At 35.9% G+C, this 25,198-nt stretch overlaps 2 protein-coding genes across 5 annotated transcripts in view; one reads left to right on the plus strand and one right to left on the minus strand.

Moving 5' to 3' along the window:
* LOC116308566 (uncharacterized) overlaps positions 1-25,198 on the minus strand; it is a 73,753-nt gene that overhangs the window by 37,920 nt on the left and 10,635 nt on the right. The gene's annotated exons all lie outside the window — the stretch shown is intronic.
* Positions 1,719-24,835, plus strand: LOC116303112 (uncharacterized). Of its 4 annotated transcripts, none has more exons than XM_031712574.2 (5): positions 1,719-1,857; positions 12,036-12,203; positions 19,010-19,187; positions 20,740-23,273; positions 23,492-24,835. In XM_031712574.2, exons 3-5 carry the CDS (start codon positions 19,061-19,063, stop codon positions 24,725-24,727), a joined length of 3,897 nt encoding a protein of 1,298 aa, XP_031568434.2. In that variant the 5' UTR covers positions 1,719-1,857; positions 12,036-12,203; positions 19,010-19,060; the 3' UTR covers positions 24,728-24,835. The 4 variants fall into 4 exon arrangements, with proteins under 4 accessions (XP_031568434.2, XP_031568433.2, XP_031568438.2 ...); XM_031712573.2 differs by lacking the exon at positions 1,719-1,857 and adding an exon at positions 9,200-9,327; XM_031712578.2 differs by lacking the exon at positions 1,719-1,857 and adding an exon at positions 9,200-9,327 and having other exon boundaries at positions 19,117-19,187.

The raw sequence follows: 25,198 nt of genomic DNA on the forward strand, positions 1-25,198 counted from the left end.
GTGGATATTGCGTTATGCAATCCTTATACTGGAGCAGAATATAAAACAACGCTACCATGACTAAAGTTGGTTACCATAGACATTTCGGGAGGTCTAAAATATGTATTACATCAATATTTATAGATTTAATTATGTCAATATTATTATTTGTTTTACGGATTTCAATATACGAGCAAGTATATATGCTAATGATAACTAGCTCGTTTATTGACCATTTACCAATGGCCTTCATTACTATCAGATGTTACTGATGAAGGCCATCAGAAAAACAAATACTATTGATACTAATTGTTATATCATTAAATGTTTGACATATAACGCGCGCTAATTGGCTGATTAAAGTATTGGCATGATATATAATAAAACGCGTGCTGATTGGCTGACTAACATGTTTATATCAGAGAACATAGACACACTCGCACAAAATCACTCAAAATCTATTTTTCTACTAATAAGCAATGCTGGCTTTGCAGGTGAGTCTGCGCTTGCTTGTGCCTGTTGCAAGTAAAAAGTAATAAATAAATAAATAATAATAATAGTAAATGAATAAATTGTCCTCGTTTTACGAGGGGGAATTTAATAGCCAGCGGCGAACAACCCTGTGGCCCTTCTATGATCAAGTTAGAATAGTCCCCCACAGTTCCTCTTTCTGTCCTATCTCGAATAAAATATCATAATAAACATGGAAATGACACGAACTATGAGTTGTTTCTTGTTCTGTCGATTATAAGGCATTGCAGGTCTTCTTTCGTCTCAGTGAATACCATGAATTACTTCCTGTTTTCCTTTTTTAACTTTGCTGTTCAGTTTAGTTTAGTTTGTAGATATGTAACTTGCATCGATCGTCTTGTTTCGATAATAATAAGCATTATAATGTATTCAATATGTCAATGGAACCGTGTAGGGGAATATTCTAATCGGGATTTCTTCGGTATTTTTTAAAATCAAATACATTTAAAAAAATCAAATACATTTTAAAAAATCAAATAGATTTTTTAAAATTAAATACAGGTATTGATTCCTAGTTTGTTAAGCTCCCCAATAACGGCAGTTTTTTACACAGTTATCCTTTGGCATTTTTTCATCAGCACTCAGTTGAGTTCACTTCCATTTACCGCCCGCTTAGTATTTCAAACTCGCTTTTTCCTGCTTTTCTTGTTGCTCGTCAAGCGTTTGCATTTGCCGCTTAGACAGACGATTTGTTCATTGTTAGTTTAGAGAACCAATTTTGAAAAACTAAAATGAAACTACACGAAACAAATTCACAATAAAAGCGAGTAACGAAAACCTAACCCTTAATAACAATGCTCCTTTCTTCCTTTTCACTAATGAATATTATTTTATGACACAAAGTCATTCTGATAGTATCATTACCTTGGTAACTCTTCAGTTAGCCAAAAACTTTCACTTTCAGCAAATTTTAATTAAATTGAGTATTCAACGATACGAAAGTGATATTAGTCAAAAAAATATACATTTTTAATCAAACATTTTATCATTTATTTTAGTATTCTCTGTACTTAGAAGCTGTAAACATGAATGTAGGACAAAATTGATAACAGTTAAGAAAGCTCGCTACACGTGTCCCAGTTTTTCAATGAAACTCAATTTTAATAACAGGGATGTTATATACTTGCATTAGCCAATCAGCTTTTAGTATTGCATTAGTATATAAATAATAAAGGAAAATAAGAGAAGTCTCGTCTGGAGCGGTCACTTTCATGTTGTGGTCCTCCCATATATTACTGAATCATAACTTCCGATCCCCTGTCCTTTCTCAGTAACTGATATTGATTGTGAATGATACTAGATATCCTTTAAAGGTGGAACGAAGAACAGGAAAGGAAGTCAAATAAAGTAGGTACAAAGTAATGCTTTATATCGTCATTAGACAATAACGTCTGTCTTATTAGTCTTGTGGGCTGCTAATGAAATACGTTTGTTTGCACCGTGATTCCCATAAATTTGCAGACTCCTTCCTACCAGTATTCCTTTTATCCTTGAAATTCAGGCGACAATAGCTTTGAATAACCTTCGTTGGGAAATATCTTTTTCTGCACGCGAGGAGAATAATAATACTTCAGTTTTAGCTGTCAAGCTTAAGCTCAGTCAGTACGTTTCTATTACTGAAAAAAATATGTACATATGTTTTTCAGATTTAATCTCAGGTGCAAAATCTCTGGTTGTATAAATGACATTTTAGTGTATCCAAAACCTAGCCGTTTTGTTTAATAAGCAGTCACGATACTAAACTACTAAGATAAATGCGAGTATTTTTTAGGAAGACCTTGGATAAGGATATTGCATTTATAAGAAGAGGTAAACTGGTTCAACATATCAAACATCTCATGATTCATTCTACAATAATTATCATGTAATTATACAAAAATACGGTAAGTGGCACGAAGCAGCAAGGAATATTCCAGAATATTTTTCAGAGTCCGGCAGTGAGTGATAGAATAAAGAAATGAAAGGCAAGGAAACTCGTGACACTTTCGTTACCGGGTTTCACTACCAAATGACCTTGCAATAAGTTCCAACAAATGGTACACACGTCTCAGTACCGGGAAGAACCAATAACAAGAGCGGGAAAATAAAACTGGACTACAATCGGAAGACCGAGAACTTTCCGAACAAAATGACACATACCATTTGTTTTCCAACCGGAATTCCCGATTTTTTCGGGTAAATGGTAAGCACCCCCGGGTATGAGAATGGATTTTATTCATATTTATTGATAAATAATATTTAAAAAGTATGCCAAAGCATGTAATTATCGCGAGTAACTTAATTATTATGGTCAGTGTTTCAAAATTTATTATTGATTGAGTAATAATTATAAAACATTTTCTCAAGTCGCTGGTAAGTGCAAGTGATGGCGAGTCAATTATATGATCATTTTCAGTTCGCAACCATTTATTCGACTAGAGTACGGCCTCTTATAAAATAAATGTGAGTAGCAATAAAAGGATAGGAATGAGTTAGAGAGATCTTCGGTCCACTCATTCGGTATTAATGAGTACTTTCATTTTTGATTTCTTTAAAGAGACGACCTTGGTATAGACAAACCGGTTTTTCCAGTTCCGAATTCTAGACGCTGGAGCATCTGATGAATATCACATTAAATGGAGCAATAGACCAAGTGTTAGAATTGGACTGAAATAGCTCCGGGATCGCCTGGAGTACCACTCTTTATTCGACTTGTCCTTTAGGAGCTAAAGTTAACTTTACAAATACGAGAGGCTTGCTACGTGCCTAAGGTGCACCGAAGCTGACTAGAAAGACATTCCCTTAGTAGGTGTGGTTTTAGAAGGTGTGGTTTTTACCATACTAGGCCATTCGTCCTAACTTAGGTCCGTACTTTCCAGTTCAGCTACAGCTACAGCCTTAGACTCGGCCTTCTAACTCCAAAGTTTAAGTCGATTAAGTGTGTGTAAAAGCTGTCTAGGTTCGTCTATATCTCATTTCCTATTTACATTTTGTGGTTAGATAAGGTCACTGCATGGGGTTAGGTTTTGATAATAACAGATAGTGTTGGTTCGAGTTTTGGCTAAGAATATAATGGTAAATATTATTGACAATCAAATGTCCATCTGATATCGATAGCCCATAACCATCTGTAGGATAATAAACTATCTATCAATTATTTTTACATGAACAAAGTTATGAATTTGTTTAGAAATGAACCAACATACCGCGTTGTTGTCGAAATACTACAGAGACTAAAATTTGCTTCATAACACAAGTCACAGAAACAGCTTTTATAATTACTTGCGCTCATAATAGTGCATCTGAACACTGAACAGTTACTGCGCGCTTTTCGAGCATATAAACATTGGTGTACTAGTAGGTTTTCATAGCGACATGTCATCCTACCATCCATGTCATAATATGCAATAATAATAATAATAATAATAATAATAATAATAACTTTATTTAAGTCTCTATCTTCTAGCCGGGCACAAGTACCCTACTAATCGGGGAGACTATAACATAATACTAGAAATGTAAATGATAATATAAACAGTAAATAAAATTTAAATTTAAATTTAAATATAAATATAAATATAAATGTAAATATAAATATAAATTTAAATATAAATATATATAAATATATAGGTAGATATAAGTCTATGAAATATAAATATAAATATGATTCCGTTAAAAAAAATAGATAAATAAATATAGATATAGTTTCGATATTTGTTGAACTCACTCAGTTCTCATAGTAAGAGTAAATAGATAGATTAATATGATTGAAGCGAGTGTTACTTTATCAACTTAGTCAGGTCTGAAACTCTTATTCCTTTCTTAAATGATTGAAGGGATGGCGATGATCTTAACGAAGTACTAAGCTTAGACCATAAGTGTGGTCCAAAATACCTTAGGCTATTTCTCCCATACTTTACAGTGCTATAGCTAGGCAATGAAAAGTCTATGTTCCTTAGATTATATTTATGCGTGGGTGATTTAAATAAGTCAATTAAAGTTCGTGGTAATAACTTATTTTTGATTTTATACATGAAGATCACAATGTTCTGGAGTCTTCTGTTGTACAGTGTGGCAGTATACAGCTCTCAGTCCTCTTTCGTTGATTCGCTCTAGTTTATTTTTGTCGCCTGCTTTGCAAAAGTGCCAGACTAGACTGCAGTAATCAAAGTGAGGTAGAATGGCTGACTTGTAAATCTGCAGTTTCGCGTGGATGGGTATTAATTTACGTAACCGTGTGAGGATTCCTATCTTCTTGCTTGTTGTAGAACAAATAGATGATATATGGTCTGTAAATATCAGTTCCTTGTCCAGGGTCACTCCTAGCAGTTTAAATTTATCTTCCTGACTGATGTTAAAATTGCCTATAACAACGTTCCTTGCATCTTGTACGTGTTTGTCTCTGGTCATTACCATGGCTTTATATTTACTGATGTTGCCTTTCAAATAGTTCCGTCTGTACCAATCTGCGGTGTTACTACCATCCTGTTCTATAGAGTTAATAACCTCTTTCATTTCCTTGTGTGATGAGTAGAGTTGGTGGTCGTCTGCATACATTGAAAGTTGTGATTTTATTTCCTCATAGAACAGATCGTTTTGGAATATGTTCCAAAGGGCTGGTCCCAGTGCAGAACCCTGTGGACATCCTCTGTTTACTAATTTCCAGTCGCTAGTGTAGTTTCCAATTCTCACTCTGTTTTCCCTGTCTTCGAAGTATGATTTAAAGAGCTTGATGGAGTCTCAGGGTGCTCCGGTTTTCTTCGAGCCGCGCGTGCCCTGACTTTGGCAGCCCCGAGGCTGTTAAGTTCAGGGTATTAATTAGTATTATAAATATTATTTTAAGAGGAAATTTTTTTCAATAATGAGCAATTATAATGGCAAAAAGCGCAAAGAGCTAGACCTTCGTATGAGTTTTGATCCCAATTTTCGTTTTGGAAACTGATGTACTATGATAAAAATTAGATGCTTGTTTGAAGCGGTATTTTCAATTTTACAAAGATGTTTTAGAAAATGTATGGGAAATAAGCAAATGAAGGCCTCAAATGAAACCTCAGTTTTGATTCAAATTTTTTCTTGGGTTAACACTTTGATTCCACTTTCATCGGTCATCTCCACTTCCAAACAAGTTAAACCTTCTGAATAACAATTTTTTAGCCTTGTACAACAGCCTTTCTTCAAGAAAATAGTTTTTGGCGCTCACTGCTTGAATACGAAAAGAATTCTCTCTTAAAATATAGTTGAACCCTTACCCAGAAATACGACAACTTAGCAAGATCCCTAGCCTTCCCACAAATCAATCTCTTTTGTCTTCCGCCGGAGTTTTTATCGAGCGAAGTCTTCTTACATTGATATCATAGTGGGTGGCAGACTTTTACTTCCAGATCCTGGCAACCAAAAATTATTTTAATTTAATCGTAGACCCATGTATCTAATATCTTCACAACAGGTGTGATAATAACTATAGTAGATCATCGCAGTGTTAGAAGTTAGAATATAAAACGACACATCAGGGGCCGCGGACGGGATGGGGCACACTTTTTCCCTTTTACCACACTAGTCTCTTATATTTTCAGATCTTAGTCCCACTGGCACTTTTTCCCATACTAGTCTCAATCTGCTCCGCGGCCCCTGCACATACGAATGACATAATTACCAATAAAAAAACGTTCATTATAGAAGTCGGACAAAGGAAAGGCGGTTGGAGTATTTATTCATCTTACAATCTACTTTTAGAGATGGAATATCGATTTAAAAATCGTGAAAGAAGATGTAAACGTAGCTATTGGCATGTTTTGTGTGATATTTGAAATTAAGGTTACTGGAGACCTTCAGGGGTATGTTTAGTTTAAGACTCTCTCTTCGCAACAATTTAAACAAAACCCCATAAGACTATATAGCGTTTTGAATGTCATATAATAAAGATTCAGAAAATAATATTATTTGAAAGCGATTTTTTTAATTTGAAACAATGTCGAAGCCTTAAACACAAATCGGGTACGTTCAGTAGAGGTGAATTAATACTAGACATGGATTTAGCGATCGAGTATAGCCAAAAGAATTTCACTATGTGAATAAGCAAAAGATAAACTACGAAAGGATGTGAGCGATTTTTGATATTTTGCTTTTTTAAAAAGTTATTAAATTTTAAAGTTGGAACGTCGAAAAATTTCAATGCCGGTAAAATTTTTACCGCATAAAAGACGAATACTCAAAATATCAAAATAGCTCACGCATTTTTGTAGATTATCTTTTGCTTATCCACATAATGAGGTTCTTTTGGCTATACGCACTAACGCTATTTCCATTAATTCACCTCTACGGAAAATTCTCGATTTGTGTTTAAGGCTCGGCATTGTTTCAAATTAGAAAATCACTCTGAAATGATATATTATTTTCGAAACCGGCCTTTATCTTTTAACTTTTAAAACTATATATAGTATTAGGAGTTTTTGTTGAACGTGTTGCGTAGAGAGAGTTAAAGATAAACATACCCCTGAAGGTCTCCAGTAACCTTAAACCCGAATAGAAACTGAATAAAAAATAATTATTGAAAGATCAAAAAGTCCGGCGGACTAACATATGCTACAAGCATCGTGCACGTTCAGTGTATGAAAGACTTGTATAAAAACGTTTAAAAACTTATATTTTACGCTTCCGCCGGTTCATATCTAAAACAACTACATATCTAAAACACACAACACAACTCGCATGTTGATCAGTCTTTACTGAGGGAGGAAAACCGGAGAAAAACCTTCTTTTGTCCTTTTCCCACGAGGATAGCACTTAATAGCCAGTGGCTAACAAACCTGTGGCCCTCATTCCGTGATCGAATTGGAATTTAAGAGGGAGGAAAACCAGAGAACCCGGAAAGCCCTCGAAGCACAGGAGAGAACCAACAAACAACTCTATGATATACAAACCGAACCCGGCGTGACTCGAACTCGGGTCGCATTGATAAGAGGCGAGCGCTCTCACCGCTACGCCACCCGTGCTTCCTTGGAAGGGATAAAGCAACACGTGAATTAAACAAACCGAAATCACATTTGTCTGTGTCTTAGCGGGGAATAGGCTTGGGTGTGTAATGTTTTCCTATCTCAGACCACATGCCGTTATCATTCCCCTTTCATGATTCATATGGCAACCCTTGAGTAAATACATTAATATAATGGGGTCTTATTCCAAGAGGAAAGACACGAGCTAGCTAGGTCTGAAATGGGAAGGTCTATTCTATAAACCCTGCTCATGACTTGGAGTATAGCGTTTTCCCATGCAATTCAATTCAAACCACGTGTGACAGAATAATTCCCTTGCTTTCCGGTTACTTTGGTGAATCACCCCAAGGAGTTTGAGGCGCGGCACCTTTCTTTGAGAAATGTAATGAATAAAAGGCTTCACTTAAAAGGCAGTAATTATGCAATTAGAACTTTGAATGAACGTTGCCGGGGGGATTTTGTCTTGCAGTCAACCTTTCATAGCACATACTCAGCTTATACTGAGCTACCAGTATGAGGAATTGGAATTCTAACTTACGAAGTAAACTGTTTACTCCAAGATGATAAGGATATAACTCAAGGATGATCATAATCTGTGTGCACAGAGTCCAGTTAGGTTTTCGTGTCCCCTGAGAATAAGTTTAGTTGCCCAAGTCCCCAAACTGAGGGCCCGGTTGTACGAAGGGTGGATAGTGCTATCCAACGGATAAATAAAAATTCTTATTCATTGGATAAGTCGGTGCTGTTCTATATCCAATAAACTTATCCAGTGGATAAGATTTATTCGTCGGATAGTGCTATTTACCCTTCATACAACCGGGCCCTGGTTTTCGCTTACTGCAATTAGTTCAACTTATTTTCCCTTGTTTCTAGGCTTTCCTCCCTCCGCAAAACCGAATCACGAAAAAAAAAAAAAAAAAATCGATCCGAGAGTTAGCCATGTCCTGGCATAGATCATCACAAAGAGTTGTTTTAGAGTTCGATAAACTTGAAGGAAAATTTTGAAGGCTCGTGCTTAAAATTATCCTTGTGTCGTAGTGTGTTCGCCGCTGTTAAAATATTCGTATTTAGAAGTAATGAGACGTAGACAGTTTTAAATTTATACCTCCCCATTCCTAGACCATAGCTTAAATAATAATTATTTAGCTATTCCTAATGCTGCAGATACAACTGAACAACATATGCAGGCACTCAATACTTATACAACAAGATTCTAGCCATCTTAAAATAGGTGACTGACAGAGTTCGTAAGGCCAGTTTTTTCTTTGATTCGAGGGGTTTTCTCCTGCTTCTGGTTCTCAGTGTTATTTTTTTCTTTTTTCGCAAAACTAATTACGCTACTTTGCTATATACGATCTGTGAATTAGACATCTCGCCCGACTTTGATCAGCCCCTTTTAGCGGGTATCGATAAAATTAGGTATTTCTAAATCCTACACTCCGAGCCCATCACCGTACAATCCAAAGATGGTCGTCTTATATTTAACAGCTTCCAAAACATATCATGTTAAGTTGACTTCTTTTTCTTTTTCTTCATCTTAAGAGGTCGCAATTACTGAGTGTAGAACAAAAAAAGGCTTTTTATATTTAATCAAGGCGCCTGGTCTGGTGTTAAGAGTGCCGTTGCCATGGCTGGAGGTACTTCGCAGTGGCACGACTTAATTGTGTCACTCTTGATTTAACAACTAGAGGATCTATTGAATTTTAACAGGTTAACAAGTCATTTTGGCTCTCTTTAGACGACTAGATCTCTCCAGTACTGCTAGCTGCTGGAATAGAAAAACTCTCAAAAAAATCGAAGTCAAAGCAGGAATTAAGAACATACCTCATTACTTGGAACTTCTTCAGTAAGTAACTTAAATTTTGATATTTTAAAACAGGATTTACTATACCTTCCTATTCCTGTGGACAGCTTATTTTACTGACAAGGTTTATTTAGGTAACGTGTCAGCAGTTAGAATAGTCAGTTGAAGTAAGGATATCCTGCACCTGCTACGATCGCATTCTTAAATTGTCAGTTTTCGTCACTGACTTAGGTATACATATCCGTCACGAACAACCTGGGTTTGAAAAGCATTTCAAATGAAAATCATGACACCGTTCCATTTCCTTAAAATACTGCTTTACGCTGCTAGTATTTTGGCTGCGAGGGATTTTGTTGCAAGCTTTCAAATGTCATGTGAAAAATACTAAAGTTTAACTGGAATTAGAGTGGTTTTGCTTCGTCTGTGAAAAAAAGTCGTATTCATTCAGTGACTAACAGTTTAAGCAAAAAAAGAAAACAATGAAATTTGTGACCACTACTATGTGACTTACAGTCTAAGCAAAAAGAAGAAAACAATGAAATTTGTTAGTATTACTATGTATTATATACGTTCACTATTCTTTCATGGGCAAAGAAAAGTCACTCTAGTAGCATAATTAAAAGTTATGTATAAATATTTAACATAAGTAAAATACTGTCATTATATATTCTACTCCTCTCGAAAAAAACTAAAATGAAATCCGACCAAAAATTCAGTAAGAATTTAAAATGATAAGGTTTACGCTGATGAGTAGGTTCGGCTCATGATTGAAAATAATCTATAACTAGCTTGCTTTTATTATTAGCATGCATTGTATATCTAGAGCTAAGTATCAAGTATTAAAACTAAGATATTAACAAGTACATGAGGGAAAGTGAAGCTGTTTGGTGTTCAAGGTGTTGGAAACAGCAAAATGAACGAAGGCAATTATTATGCTCTTTTCGACCGTTGATTAGGAGTATCACATTTAAAATTCAAATGAAGTTTTTTTTTCTTTTCACGTCGTTGTTTGGGTTTCAGCTTTTGGGCAGCATTTACTTTTTTGTTTTGCTTTTAGTTGGTATACCAATGATCAGTGGTATCGGGTGGGCTCGGTCTTTCAGTAATTGGGCGCGAAAAGACAGCTATTGCACTGAGTTGACTAGCGACTGCCTAGCAAAAAAAAAAAAACAAAAACAAAAACAAAACAAAACAACAAAAACAAACAAAAAAAAAACGAAAAAAAACCCCAAAAAACAAAAAAACCATGTGACTAAAATCGCTTTTATGTTCACATGTGAAGACTAGGCCAATCAGTGTAGAACAATAGTTATTGAAATTGGTCGCCAAATTTCGATTCGGTGTATAAAGCAACACTTTATTCATTTTAGGCTTGAATCTCTCAGTATATCAGATTGAAGCACTTTGTCAATATTAGGTTTCTCTCAGTTTTGAATTATTATAGTCATTACTATTATTATTGTTATATCATCAGTTATTATTATTATTATTATTATTATCATTATCATTATCCTTATCATCAGTTATTATTATCATTATTATTATTATTATTATTATTATTATTATACAGCTTCTCATTAATCCCATATAGGTAACTGTCCAATTATTTTCTTAATTGGATAGGTCTTGTTAAAATGGGATTAATTAGGCAGCTATAAAACTAATAGGTAATGGGATTTCATTCTCCCCAATCAATAAATTATTAGACTCGAAAAATTCCTCTGACTGCCAAATTGGACTCGGCCTACGGCCTTATCCAATATTGGCAGTCCTCGGAATTTTCCTCGTCCAATTATTTCTTAATTGGACAGCATGGAGTCCTATTACATATACTTATTATTATTATCATTATCGTAGTGATAGAGCTTTGGGGAGCCTGAGGGAATCAAGAACCACTAGAAGAGTACTTAGGATTATAAAAGACATAGACTTGGATGTTGAGACTGCAAATGCAGCAATTAGCTAAATATTTCAATCCCCCATATATATGAATGTTTGCCATTATTATTATTTTTTTAAACATATATTATTAGGATTAGTTTTTACTAAAGTAGATTTTATGGTTATACATTAGTAGATATATTTTTATTATAGTATATTTTATTATAGTTTTTCTTTTTCTCTTTTTTTTTTAATTTTAATTATTTATTTGTTGCAAATATATTTATATACTGTTTATATAGATTTTGATCACATTCTTTGGCTAGGATCCCTACGATAATGCAATTTAAATTAAAAAAAAAAATCCTAGTGATCGAGCTTTGGCGGTTTAATTTTGCAAATTTTTTTTGATACTGACATAAGTTTTATCAAACCATAGCTACAATGCTTTTAATTGTTGCCGGAAGTATAATGTAAATCAAAGAACATTGGCTTTTATCAGACCTGATTAATATTTATTTAATGTTATAATGGCCCAAGAGCTCAAACATTTAACCAATCATCAATGCTTTTAATTATAGCCGGAAGCACAACATAAATCAACGAATGTCTATCATTTATCCATTAATTATTTCATTCACTCTTTTTCAAAACATTGACCTTTGTCAGACCTTATTAATATTCATTTATAATATGTTATAAGATGTTTGGCACAATATCTCAAAAATTTAACCAATCATAGCGCAAATTCTAAAAACTGTTTATGTTCAATTTGTTTTTCAAGAGAGTCTGTATTATGAGCTATGATAGCGCTGAAATGTCATCTCATTAATCTGACATATGTTTTTAAGTGCTTATTTTTGTCGCAGGTTGCTGTTTCGCTTTTTTAGCATGTTACCAGTCATCTGGTCGTCATTTGCATAATCCCGCAGATATAATAACAGGGATCGTGCCGTTATAGAAAAGAACACGTTCTACAAGGAAACGTTTACAGATGCAGGAAGGAAACGTCAGTGAAGTCAAAGTTAGATGAGCATGTGAGTCAAATCTATATTATTCTTTCCCTTTCAGGATACATTGTAGTTTCTAATCATAAATATTTGTCAATGAAGGTGTATTTTAATAACGAGATAAGAAAGATATGTGGTTCACGAATGAATGTGTCAGTGAAGTTGCTGCAACATCACCAGTGTTCTTTCCGGTGATATACGTAAATACGAGATTTCAGTTCTGTATTAATGATATATGTACATACACAATCATTCTATTCGAGCACTGCACAACACAGAGAGACTGCAGAGGAAAGACTTGCCAGTTTTCAGACCTCAGTTACATCAATTATATATATTCAGATATACTTCATGGGCACTGTATATTTGTCTAAAACCACCTTCGTAGGATTTTTTGTGTGGGATGTAAGATGGCTTCCTCGACTCGAAACCGTTCAAAAATTACCTAAAACTGTGGTTAAGATGAACCTGAATTTTCAGTACAAGTTTGGTCATATTCTTAATGCTGACGCGAGACGGCAAACATCCGAAGTCTCCTTACCCAGAAATCATTGCGATTAGTCTTTTGTTATCGTTTACTACGTGTCTCCCGCGTGTCCTGGAGTGCAGACAATAAACCTATACACAAGGATATACTAACGAAATAATAATAAATATTTAAAACCCCTTTGTTTTGTATCGTTTAATAGTGCAATTTACTACTTATTAGCTTGTACTTTTTGCAGGTTTATTGTCTGTAGACCAACACGCGAAATGAAGTTTATTAGCTTTTTCCACATCCAAGCGGAAGATCTTCTCAAAATGATAGTGGCATGTCAAAGCTGACAATGCCAATAATATTTTATTTTCACCAGTAGAAATTAATTTGAAAAGCTTATGAAAATCCTTTGTAAAAAATCGTAAAGAATTTAAGATTTTTAGTTGACAAAAAAGTAAGAAAAATGAAAAAAAAAAAAAAAAAAAAACCCAAAAGAGAATTAAATATGTTCTTAATATCAAACATGTTTGTCAAAGCTTGTTTGTATTTCATTAATAGAAAATTATGAATGCATGAGGACTCAGTCTTTATCTGTTATACAAACATCCCGCTAGACCGACTATAGTCGAAGCTCAACCTTTGTAAATAAATAAGACGTAATAACTTCCTTAGTGACAATACTTAACAGGTTCATCGATACTCATCTCCTGGGCAACCTATATAGTCACACTATTTTGTTTGCTGGAAACCGGTTAAATAGCAGTCGGTCCAAACTGCTATCGTCAAAAAGGTGAAGAGCTAGAGAAAAAAGGCAGGCAGAGACAGACAGACAGATTTAGTATACAGAAGAGACAGACAATGAGAGGGAGAAAAAGAGAGAGCGAAGCAGACAGGTACAGAGAGACAGACAGACAGACAAGATTTGAGAGGGAGATGAAAATTAAAAAGGTTTATCTATCTTTCTAAACGTAAATTCTCGTATTTGAATACTTTTGTTTTTCTAAAGCCTTATTAATACTATCGACTGATGTTAGTAAATCGATAAAATCTTATGCGCATGCGTTAAATTGAGTATGTAAGATACCATTACGGTCGTAAAATGTTTCGAGCAAACACATATGATATATATGTGTACAGCTATTTCAAAACTTTGAATACTACATAAACAGAATTGAATAAAGTGATTGAAGTGATACCGTTATTTTGTACGTTGAGAAGTGAAATTTGTGCCAGAAAACCGATTTATCGTCAACTCATTCTCAAACTGTCTTTTCTTGTCTATTTTTCCCCAAGAATTTCAGTAGAGATCTAAAGCCCCAAATATAGAAGAATAAACCTTCTTGACGGAGTCTAGTTCAAAACAGGCGCGAATCTCGTTCTGTCCTGAAAAATTTCCTGACAACTTATGACTTATTCACCCCCAACAACGACAACCATGTTATTTTTAGAAGATAGTTTTGAAAATTCTTCAGAATAGCTTTTCTTTATTTATTTTCGCGTGCGGAAAATGTTTTCGAAGTCCAAAAATAAACTAGAAGGTATGATATTTAGCCTTCTTACAAAACGAGAGGCTAACCGGAAAATACAGAAAAAATGTCAAAAACTATATCTAGAAAATTTGTTCAAATTTTCAGTCGTTGGCTTTACATGCATGATAATTTTGAATGAATTTGAAGGAATGTTAACTCGTTGATCGGTTGAAAGAGAGATCAAATTTGGTAACTGTTTTCGGCGTTGTATGATTCTGCAAAATGACGGCTCGTTTCGGTCGTACGTCATCGTTTCATTCAAACAAATATGGCCAAGTATTGATTTCATGATCTAAAACAATCTAGACGGATTAACCCTCGATGGTGGACAGAAAGCCCAACAGATTTTGCAGCCCACTTTGATAAGGCTACAGATAGATCGAAGAGTGATGAGTTATATAAACACGAAGAAAAATAGAGTAATAAAAACGGCCTAGTTGTGTATCCTCGAACAAAGTTACTAAGCACTACACAAGCAAGTCTCAACAATTTGTTATTTTCGTCATAACAAACGTAGTCTGATTATTCTATAAGTATCTATTTTTAGCTGTTTATTTTTCAGCATTAATACGTTTAAAAATTAGATGCTTTTATTAAGGAACAAAAGAAAATGGCGAAGATGACGTCGATCTCATTCACTTTCTAATTGATATATTTTAAACTTAAGTCTATTTTCCAAGGGTTCAAAATGAAATGATCATCTTGTTTTTGTCCATTTAGTCATTCTAGCTTTTGATGCCATGTGTCTAGAGTAAATAGCATCGTATCTTTATTTTAAAGACACTTCTGGACGATTTAGTTACACCTGACAAGCAAGTTTACTTTTCGTTGACGTTAGCTTATTGGTCTGTGTTATTATCGATCATAAAGAATAGCCAATCAGCGCGCGAAAATTTGTAGTTTTAAATAAACCTTTCTCGTTTGGATAACGTCGAATTCAAACTTGATTGTTTCATGACCATTCAAGTTAATTCGGAAAAGGTCTATTGTTTATAAGACATGACGTTTTGTTAGTATAAAGGGAAATAGGATACGTTCTGAACTGAGTCGTGTTGATATTGATTGGATACCGAAAGTCTATTTTGACTTCCGATGGCATACTCATAATGACCACAGATAGAGTAGGAAAGAAGAGAGAGACGGGATATCCGGCTGAACAAAAGGATCCAATCGAGGTTTGCACGGATTTGTTTTGAAAGAGGACCTATTTTTGGTGTCACATACTGACTTGGAAAATTGGAAGACTGAGCTCGGGAGGCAGTACTCGCAAAGTTTGAATCGGCGGCATGAGGTCGGTGAGGTGAGATCTAGACAAGTGCACGCCATTTTATAAGATCTCTGACATATTCAATTCATATTGGTAACGTAGATTATAAAAGTTAGATAAAGTATATGTAGTAGTAAAAAAGACAGTGGACATCCGGACAAAAAAGCGCGCCAATTTAAGTCTGTATTTTTTTTAATAGTCAAAAGAAGGCCTAGTTTTGGCCATCAAACCTAAAGAACTCGGGAGCCGGGCAGTCGCTAGCCTCCTTCGCAGCCGTTCTTAGGGTCGTAACGTTGCGTGACGACCCTAAGAACGGCTGCGAAGGAGGCTAGGCAGTCGCAAGCTGAGTTTGAATGACTGCATGACTCGACGTTAGCTACTAAGTGCATGGATCTTTACTCACGCCCGATTTTAAGATGTCTCACATAATCAATTCGAAACTAAGAGCCATCGACATCATTCAAACTGAGTACTAAAAAGAAACGATTAACTGATAGAAATCAGTTAACTTCCTGTTAATTTCCCATGGTCTAATAGTTTTGCCTGCTCCAAAAACCTTTCCATACTCCTTTTGGACGGGAGCAAAAACATCAGATATTGGCTGTCACTGAATATAAAGTCAAGTTCAACATTTTGAGAAGTCTTGAAAACTTTGTTGAAATCAATCGAGTTGCACAAGTGATTTTGGTTTTACAAATATAAAGATTCAATGTTTTTCGTGATGTTATACCGCTAAAGCATCAGTATGAAATAGCGTCCAGTCACTTATTACAGAATTTTTTTTGATCATAAGTATATGGAGCGATTGCATCATGCGTGTTGTTTTCATGTCGACAATCAAATTCTTCGAAGTATTGATCATTTTTGGATGAGTGGTTTTGATTAAAACTTGACTGGGTCGTTCTCGACCTTCACAGTCTATTCAACATCATGATAACACGATAAAAATATTTTGCTCAGAAACTTATCAGAAACTTATCTTGCACAACGAAATAATTACGAGCGAACCAAGTAAACAAAACAACCTCCTTTTCAAATAGAGTAAAAATAAAAGTCTTCTAAATTTGATGTAACTAATTTTGGGTGCATGTTACCACACAGTCGCCATGTTGGTTGACGATAACGAAGCATTCCCCATTAGAACGACCAACCTAGAGGCTATTTTATTGTTCTCTATATCAAAAAGGAATTGGAGTCAAATCCTATTCGATATAATTAAAAATAAAATTGAAAGAACAAATATCTTGAAAAGTTTATGTATTTAAAGAAAATCGACGTATACCAAACCAAATAAACAAAATACCAAGCTTTTTCAGAAGGCTAAAAATAGATACCTTCAAAATTTTACTTCAAATGAATTTTTAATACTGAAAAAATTCCTAAGCAAAGCGTGTTCTGAGCAAACAATTTGCACCCCTAAGGCAAATTTGCCAGGTCAAAATTTATTTTCTATTCGCGCCACGGAGCATGACGTACTATATTGTTGACGTAACGAGGGGTCGGAGTATAAAAAGCGCGCTGAGTGATCGATCCATAGTGATGAAGACACGTCAACTCCTCAACGATGATGAGAGCAGAAAAGTGTCAAAAAAACAATCCACGGAATATTAAAATAATGACTAAAATCTTGGAAGCTATAATTAATAATCTTATTACATGAGGGAATGATTGGTAAGTTTTGATTCTTTTGGGGGAATTTTGGGTCAACTTTACGAACTTTATATATATACGATAAACGTTGTTCTAAATAGCCATGTTTTTTCTTGGATAGTGTTTTGAAATAATTTATTTTTAAATCATTTATTTTATATCATTTATTTTATATCATTTGTTTTATATCACTTATTTTATATCACTTATTTTATATCCCTTATTTTGTATCATTTTTTAATATCATTTATATATCATCAAAGTAAGTTCTCTTCGAGATCGTTACACTAATCGGAAAAGTCAACTCGTCTTGAATAACGCAAAAACCTATCACCCACAATTAAGATATCTTCACTTCAAAACTTCTAACAATATAATATAATATTATGATATAATATAATATAATAAGGTAAAGGAAGGATCGTTTACAGTTTTTAAGGCAGTCATTTCAAGAAGTAAATTTATTTTCTTTCATTTGCTTTGGCCATTCTTTTAGAGGGTCGTCGGCATAACACAGCACAGCATCTATAGGAGAGTTGCTGTGAGTGTCAACTCCGGCATAGATCACAAGATTTTCTAATGTCGAGATTATTTCATATCCAAGTAATTCGTCCAGGTTTGCCTGCCATAAATACAAAAATTCCACCGGCTTTCCTACTATTTATTCGCTCGAACCTCGAGCAGGTACATATTAATCGTTGAAGTCATTTTATTGGCTCTCGAAGTATTTTCTAATTACACCATTCAAAGAACAACAGCAGGTTTCGTTATCAAGTCAAAGCAAACCACAAGCTGTCGGCAACCGTGATATCCAACAGACCATTGAAATTTGACTTTATGAGTGAAGTAAAAAATCTGTTGCAAGGAGGAGTAAGAGAGCAAAAACATCAGATATTGGCTGTCACTGAATATTAAGGCAAGTTGAACATTTTGAGAAGTCTTGAAAACTTTGTTGGAATCAATCGAGTTGCACAAGTGATTTTGGTTTTACAAATATAAAGATTCAATGTTTTTCGTGATGTTATACCGCTAAAGCATCAGTATAAAATAGCGTCCAGTCACTTATTACAGAATTTTTTTTGATCATAAGTATATGGAGCGATTGCATCATGCATGTTGTTTTCATGTCGACAATGAAATTCTTCGAAGTATTGATCTGTTGCAAGGAGGAGTATTCGTTCATGCGACTTAAGTCCGAGAGGCAACTGCCGCCATTTTTAGCTCGCAGAATCGTAGCAACTGATATTGATATTGATAATCAAAAACGGAAAAGTGACCATTCATGCGATCATAATGAGTAAGGTATAGTATCTAGTAACATTCTCTCCTAACTTTATATGGTGTCTGATTCAACCTTGAATAGTAATGATTCATGTTTACTTTTTCCTCTGCAGTTGTTCTGTTGTTATTTTTATTTAAGGGAAAACAAATACAAACTTGACAAACACCTTACTTCATTATTTAAAAACTTCAGGCGGTAGTTTATCAAGTTTATCTTAAGAAGCCGGTTTCGTTAACGCTCCAACGATACTATTTATAGCACAATGGTTACATACATCCGCCAAAGAAAAAATCAATGCTATGCTTGTTGTTTGAAATGCTTAAGGATGCGTTCATATTTGTATGGCCGAGGGGCAGGTGAAATTAAGGGGGATCGGGAAAATTTTGGTAGGAAACTAAAGGGGGGGATGGGAAAATTTTTATCAGAAAAATGGGGGGGATGCACAATTTTTGGGAGAAGCTACAAGCCTTGCTTAGGGGGGATCGTATTTTTTTGCATGACTTTAAGGGGGGTGTTAAGAAATATTCTGGACATTTCAAATTTTCACCTAAGTTAGTTTTTTTATATTTGCCGAGGTCTAATTTTTGCTTTTTTAACGTTCAGGGTAATTTTCCATTATATTCCCAGCTGATAAAGGCCACAGAATTCAAGCCTTTACAAGACTAGAGCATAGTATTTATGGAATTACAGTATCAGTCAACTAATCGTGATCCCATTTCCTGGGCATCGCTTAGGTTCCCCTCTCGAAGACCAAATGGCACAACTCAACACTATCGGGAGTGGCAAGGACAACGAATATCGGGTTGTAAGTACTAAGTTTTAATGGTATTAGAACTCTAGACAGGTTTCAACGATTCCAAATATTATATCTATATTTATATTGGAAAAAAGGCCAGATTTTGATATTCACCCAAATAGTATGCTTGTACAGCTATTCTTCCCTAAGGTCAAGGTAGATAGATCTTCATTCAGTTAGAGTTCAGAGAGCTTCACTAGAGGAAGTTCTTTGCTCGGCTTGCCTAGTGGGCTTTATCTACACGTTTTTCTCGTGCCAGACTACACATGTTCAAAGGCCATTGGTTGTTTTTGACAGTGCCGGACGACCTTAAAATGGCTTTCTTATAATCAGACGTGTTTCAAAAATTTCCAATGTCTTTTTTAGTAAAAAGCATACTATTAAATAACTTCTTGAGTATTCATCATGAGTTTTTAATCAGCAGAATTGGTCAATCTAGTAAACACTTAATATTAAAATATTTTTTGGTACCAACGTTTGAAAACCTTTGTTGTCTGGCTTCTTGCATTTTAAATGCCACCCAACATAATTTTAAGTAAGCAGGTTCTCTATAGGATTCTGTCTCTTCCACTTGACGAATGCCGGTCACAAAAAATTCAAAGGCCAACTTGAAGAATTAAAAGCGAAAATAAAACAATTAATAATTGGGAAGGCGGAATTGCCGCGCATGCACATCAGATTATAAAAATACAAATTTATCCAGTTAATTGGTTTATTTTCTTACATTGATTGAATAAAGAAAAATACGCATATCAATGAAGCCTGCGTTCCATATGATCGGTATTATGGCGAACGGTGTCTGGGTACAAAGTTGGACCAAGTTGGTCACGTGACGCAATCGCGCATGTGCAAATGTTTATGAAACGATTTGTCTAGGATTTTTGTTGTTGAACGTTTAGGAGTTAAGGCTGAAACCCCTTAGCTGATGAGTACATGTTATATACTATTTATTCCCTTAATATTCAAGCTGTATTTACGCATATCAAATTAAAGTGAAAGATCTGATTGATGCGCAAGCTGAATAATGAAGTCAGTGAACGGCGTTTTTTGTAACCTTGAGTTAATGAAACGCCGCTGCTGAACTTTGTTTTCACAGCTGAATACAAAGTCAGCGGATTGGAATAATTTGATAGGAATTGGAATACAATAATATCTATCTTGCATGAGATCGAAGGATTTACTCAAGGATTAACAAATTTCTTCTTAACCTTGGAGTTAAAGATTAATATAGGAAATACTTCCTTTCGAGACGCACGAGTGGTATTAAGCCCCTTTTCATCAAAAGCAAGCGGTATTTTTCATTAATTTTTCGAGAACTAAGGTGGTATTTCCTTTTAATAATTCATCTACATAAAATATGCGTTTTCGAAGTAAAACATTTTGTATTTCAAACAACAACACACGGTAAAAAGTGTGTGCGCGGATGTGCGCTCGCGTTATGTAATTAATTAATTGCGAGGATTAAGAAATCGACCAATCAGAAACAAGTATTTTATGTATATGTGGTATTAGTTTATAAAGATAAAGAAATTAATAAGCACTTTTTGCATTTCTTTTCCAGTTTCCGATCACATGGAAGATCCAACGTTTCACAAATCGACAGCAGGATTAACTGGAGACAACTCGCCTTTTTCCGAGTCAGAAGACTTCAGAACATCGAGATTCAATCATATCATAATCCCTAAACCAAACATGGCCTATGCGCGATATCCTGGACAAGTTTCACTCAACCGGGATACGCCATATTGGGACGCTCAACGATCTTTATCGCGACAAGATGAGGATGGGTTTACAGCTTCGTCTTCGTTTGTCAATCAAGACTTAAACAAACTCAATGGAGTGTCATATAAACCTGAGTTATTGGTAAATAATTCTTATAAACACTCTCGTAATCTAAGGGACAGTGAGCCTTCTTCATCTCGTAAGATGTACAAAAGGTCAGCGGATGCTGTTGAAAGAGATGGGGAAAACGCCACTTCTGCCTTTAAAGTTTTCAAGCGAAATGACAATAAACGCCAGTTTAGTAGGATTAATGAGAGAAACAAGAACCTGCCTCCTCCTCCACCATTAGTTAAAGCTAATGAGAGAATGAAAATGAATTCGAAACTAGAAACGAAGTCAAGGGAAAATATAATTGTCATTGGTGACTCGCCGCCACCCCAAGCACGATCAGAAAAGTGTCATTCAAAATCCCGAAAAGATCCCTTTAAACTTGAAACTATTTCACGTGAAACACTGCATCATTCGAAGCCTATATCGTCCACTAGAGTACATACTATGGAATACCAACAGCCAATAGGCCCCCCGAAAACTTATAGCCCACGTGATGAAAGAGAAGCGTTGGAACTAACGCAACGTTGTCACTGTCATCATTATGACAATATGCCTTACGTCTCAAAAGGATTGCCTCGATTTTCAAACGTAAGAAATGACAGGGTTTGCAGTGCCAAAACAATGCCATTCGTGACTACCCAGAATGCAACGAGGTCGCACTACGAACCACATACGGGTATTCAATGTTATTCTGATCACCATAGTAGTGTTACATATTCGCCTACCAGGAAAACATCAGGATTGCATAAGAATAACCATTCAAGGAGTCACATGAGTCCCTCACGTAATGCTTCGTCTCCAACTTTTTGTGATAGCCATGAAGCATTGCACGCTTGGAGAGTGAAATCTCAGTTGACAGAGTCACCGTCTGACTCACAAATAAACAATGCTTTTGTTGCAGATGTCCTAAGAAACGACTCTAAGGACGTGTCCTCGAACTTATTAGATTCTCGCTCTCCTTTCAAGCAGGATAGTTCTGCTGTTAGAGAACAGAGACAGTCTAAAGACCATCGCTTACAAACTACGGTTGTAAAAGATAAGGTAGTACGTTCACAGATGAATGGTACGGAAAATCTTGCAATCCAAAACAATCTAGAATATCCTTGCCAGAGAAGAGAGGAATTAGCGTTCAGATTCCTCAACCAGAAAATGCCACAATTATCTAAAACGGATCAAGCAAAACTTAGCAAACTTTTTGAGATCCATTGTCAAGCAAAGAATTCACGACATCAATTCATAATTGCCCAACAGCCATCACGAGCCTCAGAAATTTATGATTACCACGAAGTTGAAAAACTAGCAGTATCTCAAAGTCCTAATGTTCAGTCTTCATCATCAGTCACCCAGAAATCAAAGCATGAACAGAAACAGGAAACATTGCGTTCATTGTTGCTGTCACCGAACTCTCAAGGAAAAGGTTGTCCCGTCTTGACAAATACCACGAGAGACAAGGTCGTCATGCGGTCGGGCTTAACAGATTCGGCTTTGATTTCACCTCGTAAAGGACATCAATTATCACACTTACCAGTCTATTCAAGTCCTGCGAAAGGTTGCTGTCTTTCTTTGTCAGGAAACATGACTACACGAGGAAAGCCAGGGGTCATGTCACAAGCGACTTTTTCAAGCAGCCTTCCTAATGGCGATCGCCTTTATGGAAAAGCATCGCAGGACAAGAAAATCCTTGAGATGACATCAAAATCAAACGCATCTCGTAGTCCACCCAATCTCGCTTCTTACAAAAAATCACTGGAGGAAACGAAAAACCAAAAGGGAATTTCATCACAGCCAATTGGTTCTACTGATACCGAAAAAGCCCCGCTTGTCCAAAAGAATCGTATAGCAATGTTTCAGTCACCACCACAGTCAAGAAGATTGAGTTATCCATTGGAAAACAGTCGCTTAAATGAGAATCGCAGCCCAGAGAACTCGAGTGTAAGACTTCAACGAACAAAGAGCGAAGGTGACCACAAAAACCATTGTGGAACTGATGTCTCGTCTTTGCTTGACAACTTCAGGGAAGACGAAACCACCCAACAGCCATGTGGAGGGTACGCTTTCGACCACGACTCCATGCCAATCATTGTGGCTGTCCATTCTATTGTGGTGAAAGATGACAATCAAGAGGGAATCGAGATAGGTCGAGAAGAAAAAACCAAGGGAGCGATATTGAAGAAAAGCTCTGCGATTACATCATCTCATTGTGTTGTGGACCCTATATCGACATCCAAGAATGAGCCCACACGTTATCAGAGACTTCTACCAGTAAGTATAATGTTTGTAAACAATAAAAACGATTTAAAAACTCTTCATTAATTATCACCACCGCCAGTACAGCAGTGGCGCAGCTACCGCAAGTACACCAGTGGCGCAGCTCAAAGGGGTCGAACTGAAAGCATGTGAAGGCGCCTCTGGCAGCTCATATATGACCCTTCATTTGAATTAGTATTTTTTTTAATCGAATCATTTTTTGTTAATCATAGAAGCCAGACACGAAGAGTGAGAAAACAAACCTTTCTGAAAAAATGCACGTTTCTGGTGATCAACTTGTGAGAGAGCAGATGGCATCATTATCTTCATCGTCCTCAACCTCATTAACATCATCATCATCGTCGTCATCATCATCACTATCAACATCACAATTATCATCATCATCAGTATTACCATTATCATCATTACCATCAGCATCATCATCATCCTCAACAACGATAGCATCATCACCATCATCATCATCTGCAACCGCAGCAGAGATTGGGCAACCAGTCAACAAAGTCTCCACCACATCAAGTATCCCATCGCATCGTGACGATTATAAACAAGTTTCACAGGCGTCAGACAGAGTAAGGAAAGACATATCCTCTAATGATCTCAACGTGAAACATAAGGGTGACAAAGCAGTACTAGCAGATGACACCTCGAACACAATCAACGTTGACTCCACGACAAGCGTTCCTTCAGAGATAAGTACGAATGGTTCTTCGTCTTTGCCAAACAAATCAGCCGAGGAGGTTGAAAACAAAGGCAAGAGTTCAAAATCAATCATGAATAAATGTCTCAGCGTGCAAGAGCTAAGCAAAAAGATTATGGAAACCAGAGAGCGAATTGTTAAAGAAAACATCGATTGGAAGAAAAAGCTACTTCGTCGATTAGAGTTTGTTTTGATAAAGAAACTTAAAAGAGCCGAGAGAGAAACTGGAAATAAGGCTTCAATAGACTTGCTGCCCGAGAAAAAAGTCAAGGGTAAAGAAGAGAAGAAGAAGGCAAAGAACTGCAAGAGAAATAAGTCTTGCAGTGATGAGACTAGTCCTAACGTAGAGCAAGAGGGAAAAGACGCGAAAGAAAAATCCCAAGGAACAACGCAGAAAAGCTCTGATAAAATTAACGAAGCAAACAATGCCAATAAAGAAAAGAAAATATTTCACCCCAAATACGATATAACAGAATTAGACGAAAGCAAAGTGGATGAAGAATCGAAGTCCAAAACAATAAGCAGAAAAGAATCCGTAGATTCTGTAATAATGAGCCAGGACGAGATTCACGCAGACGTGAACGAGGAAAACTTTCCAAACAAGAATGAAATGTTAGTAGCCGCAACTGTTAATGACGGGACTACTGACGAACAATGCAATGGCGGGTTCTTGCCATCTCTGAGCCCTGCAAGGGAAGACGAAGGTTTTGCAGATTATTCTAGCTGCTCTGATCTGGTCATCGCTGAGTAAACAATTGTAACTTGTAGATAGCAAGTAAGACAGTAAAAGTGGCGTAGGTGGTAAAACGTTCTTTCCTTAAATACAGAAAACCATTTCCAAGGGCGGATCAAGTCAAAATTTTAGGGGGGGGGGGGGTAACTGAGTTTAGGGGGGGGGCTAATTGAGTTTCTTCCGTCAACACAACGGAAAACAATAGAAAAAGCATCGTTTTTTCTGCTGAAGGGGGGGCTTCAGCCCCCCCCCCCCTTCCTCCTGGATCCGCCCTTGATTTCATATAATAATTTTAGCCGAAGATAAGGCGAAATATTTGAAAAATTCCAATGATATTGTTCTGTGTTAGGAAAACAAAAAGGCCCTTTGCAACTAATAAAGATTTTTAATATTTAATAGTTTTATAGATCTTTCAAAGTTTTTTACGTTCAAATCAACTGAGGCATTCTAGGCCGTTATTTGAAACTAAAGTAGAAAAATAAAACTTGA

Source organism: Actinia tenebrosa, unplaced genomic scaffold (assembly GCF_029948245.1).
Source record: "Actinia tenebrosa isolate PJP-AT-01 unplaced genomic scaffold, QUT_ActTen_1.0 PGA_scaffold0__85_contigs__length_37466705, whole genome shotgun sequence".
NCBI lineage: Eukaryota > Metazoa > Cnidaria > Anthozoa > Actiniaria > Actiniidae > Actinia > Actinia tenebrosa.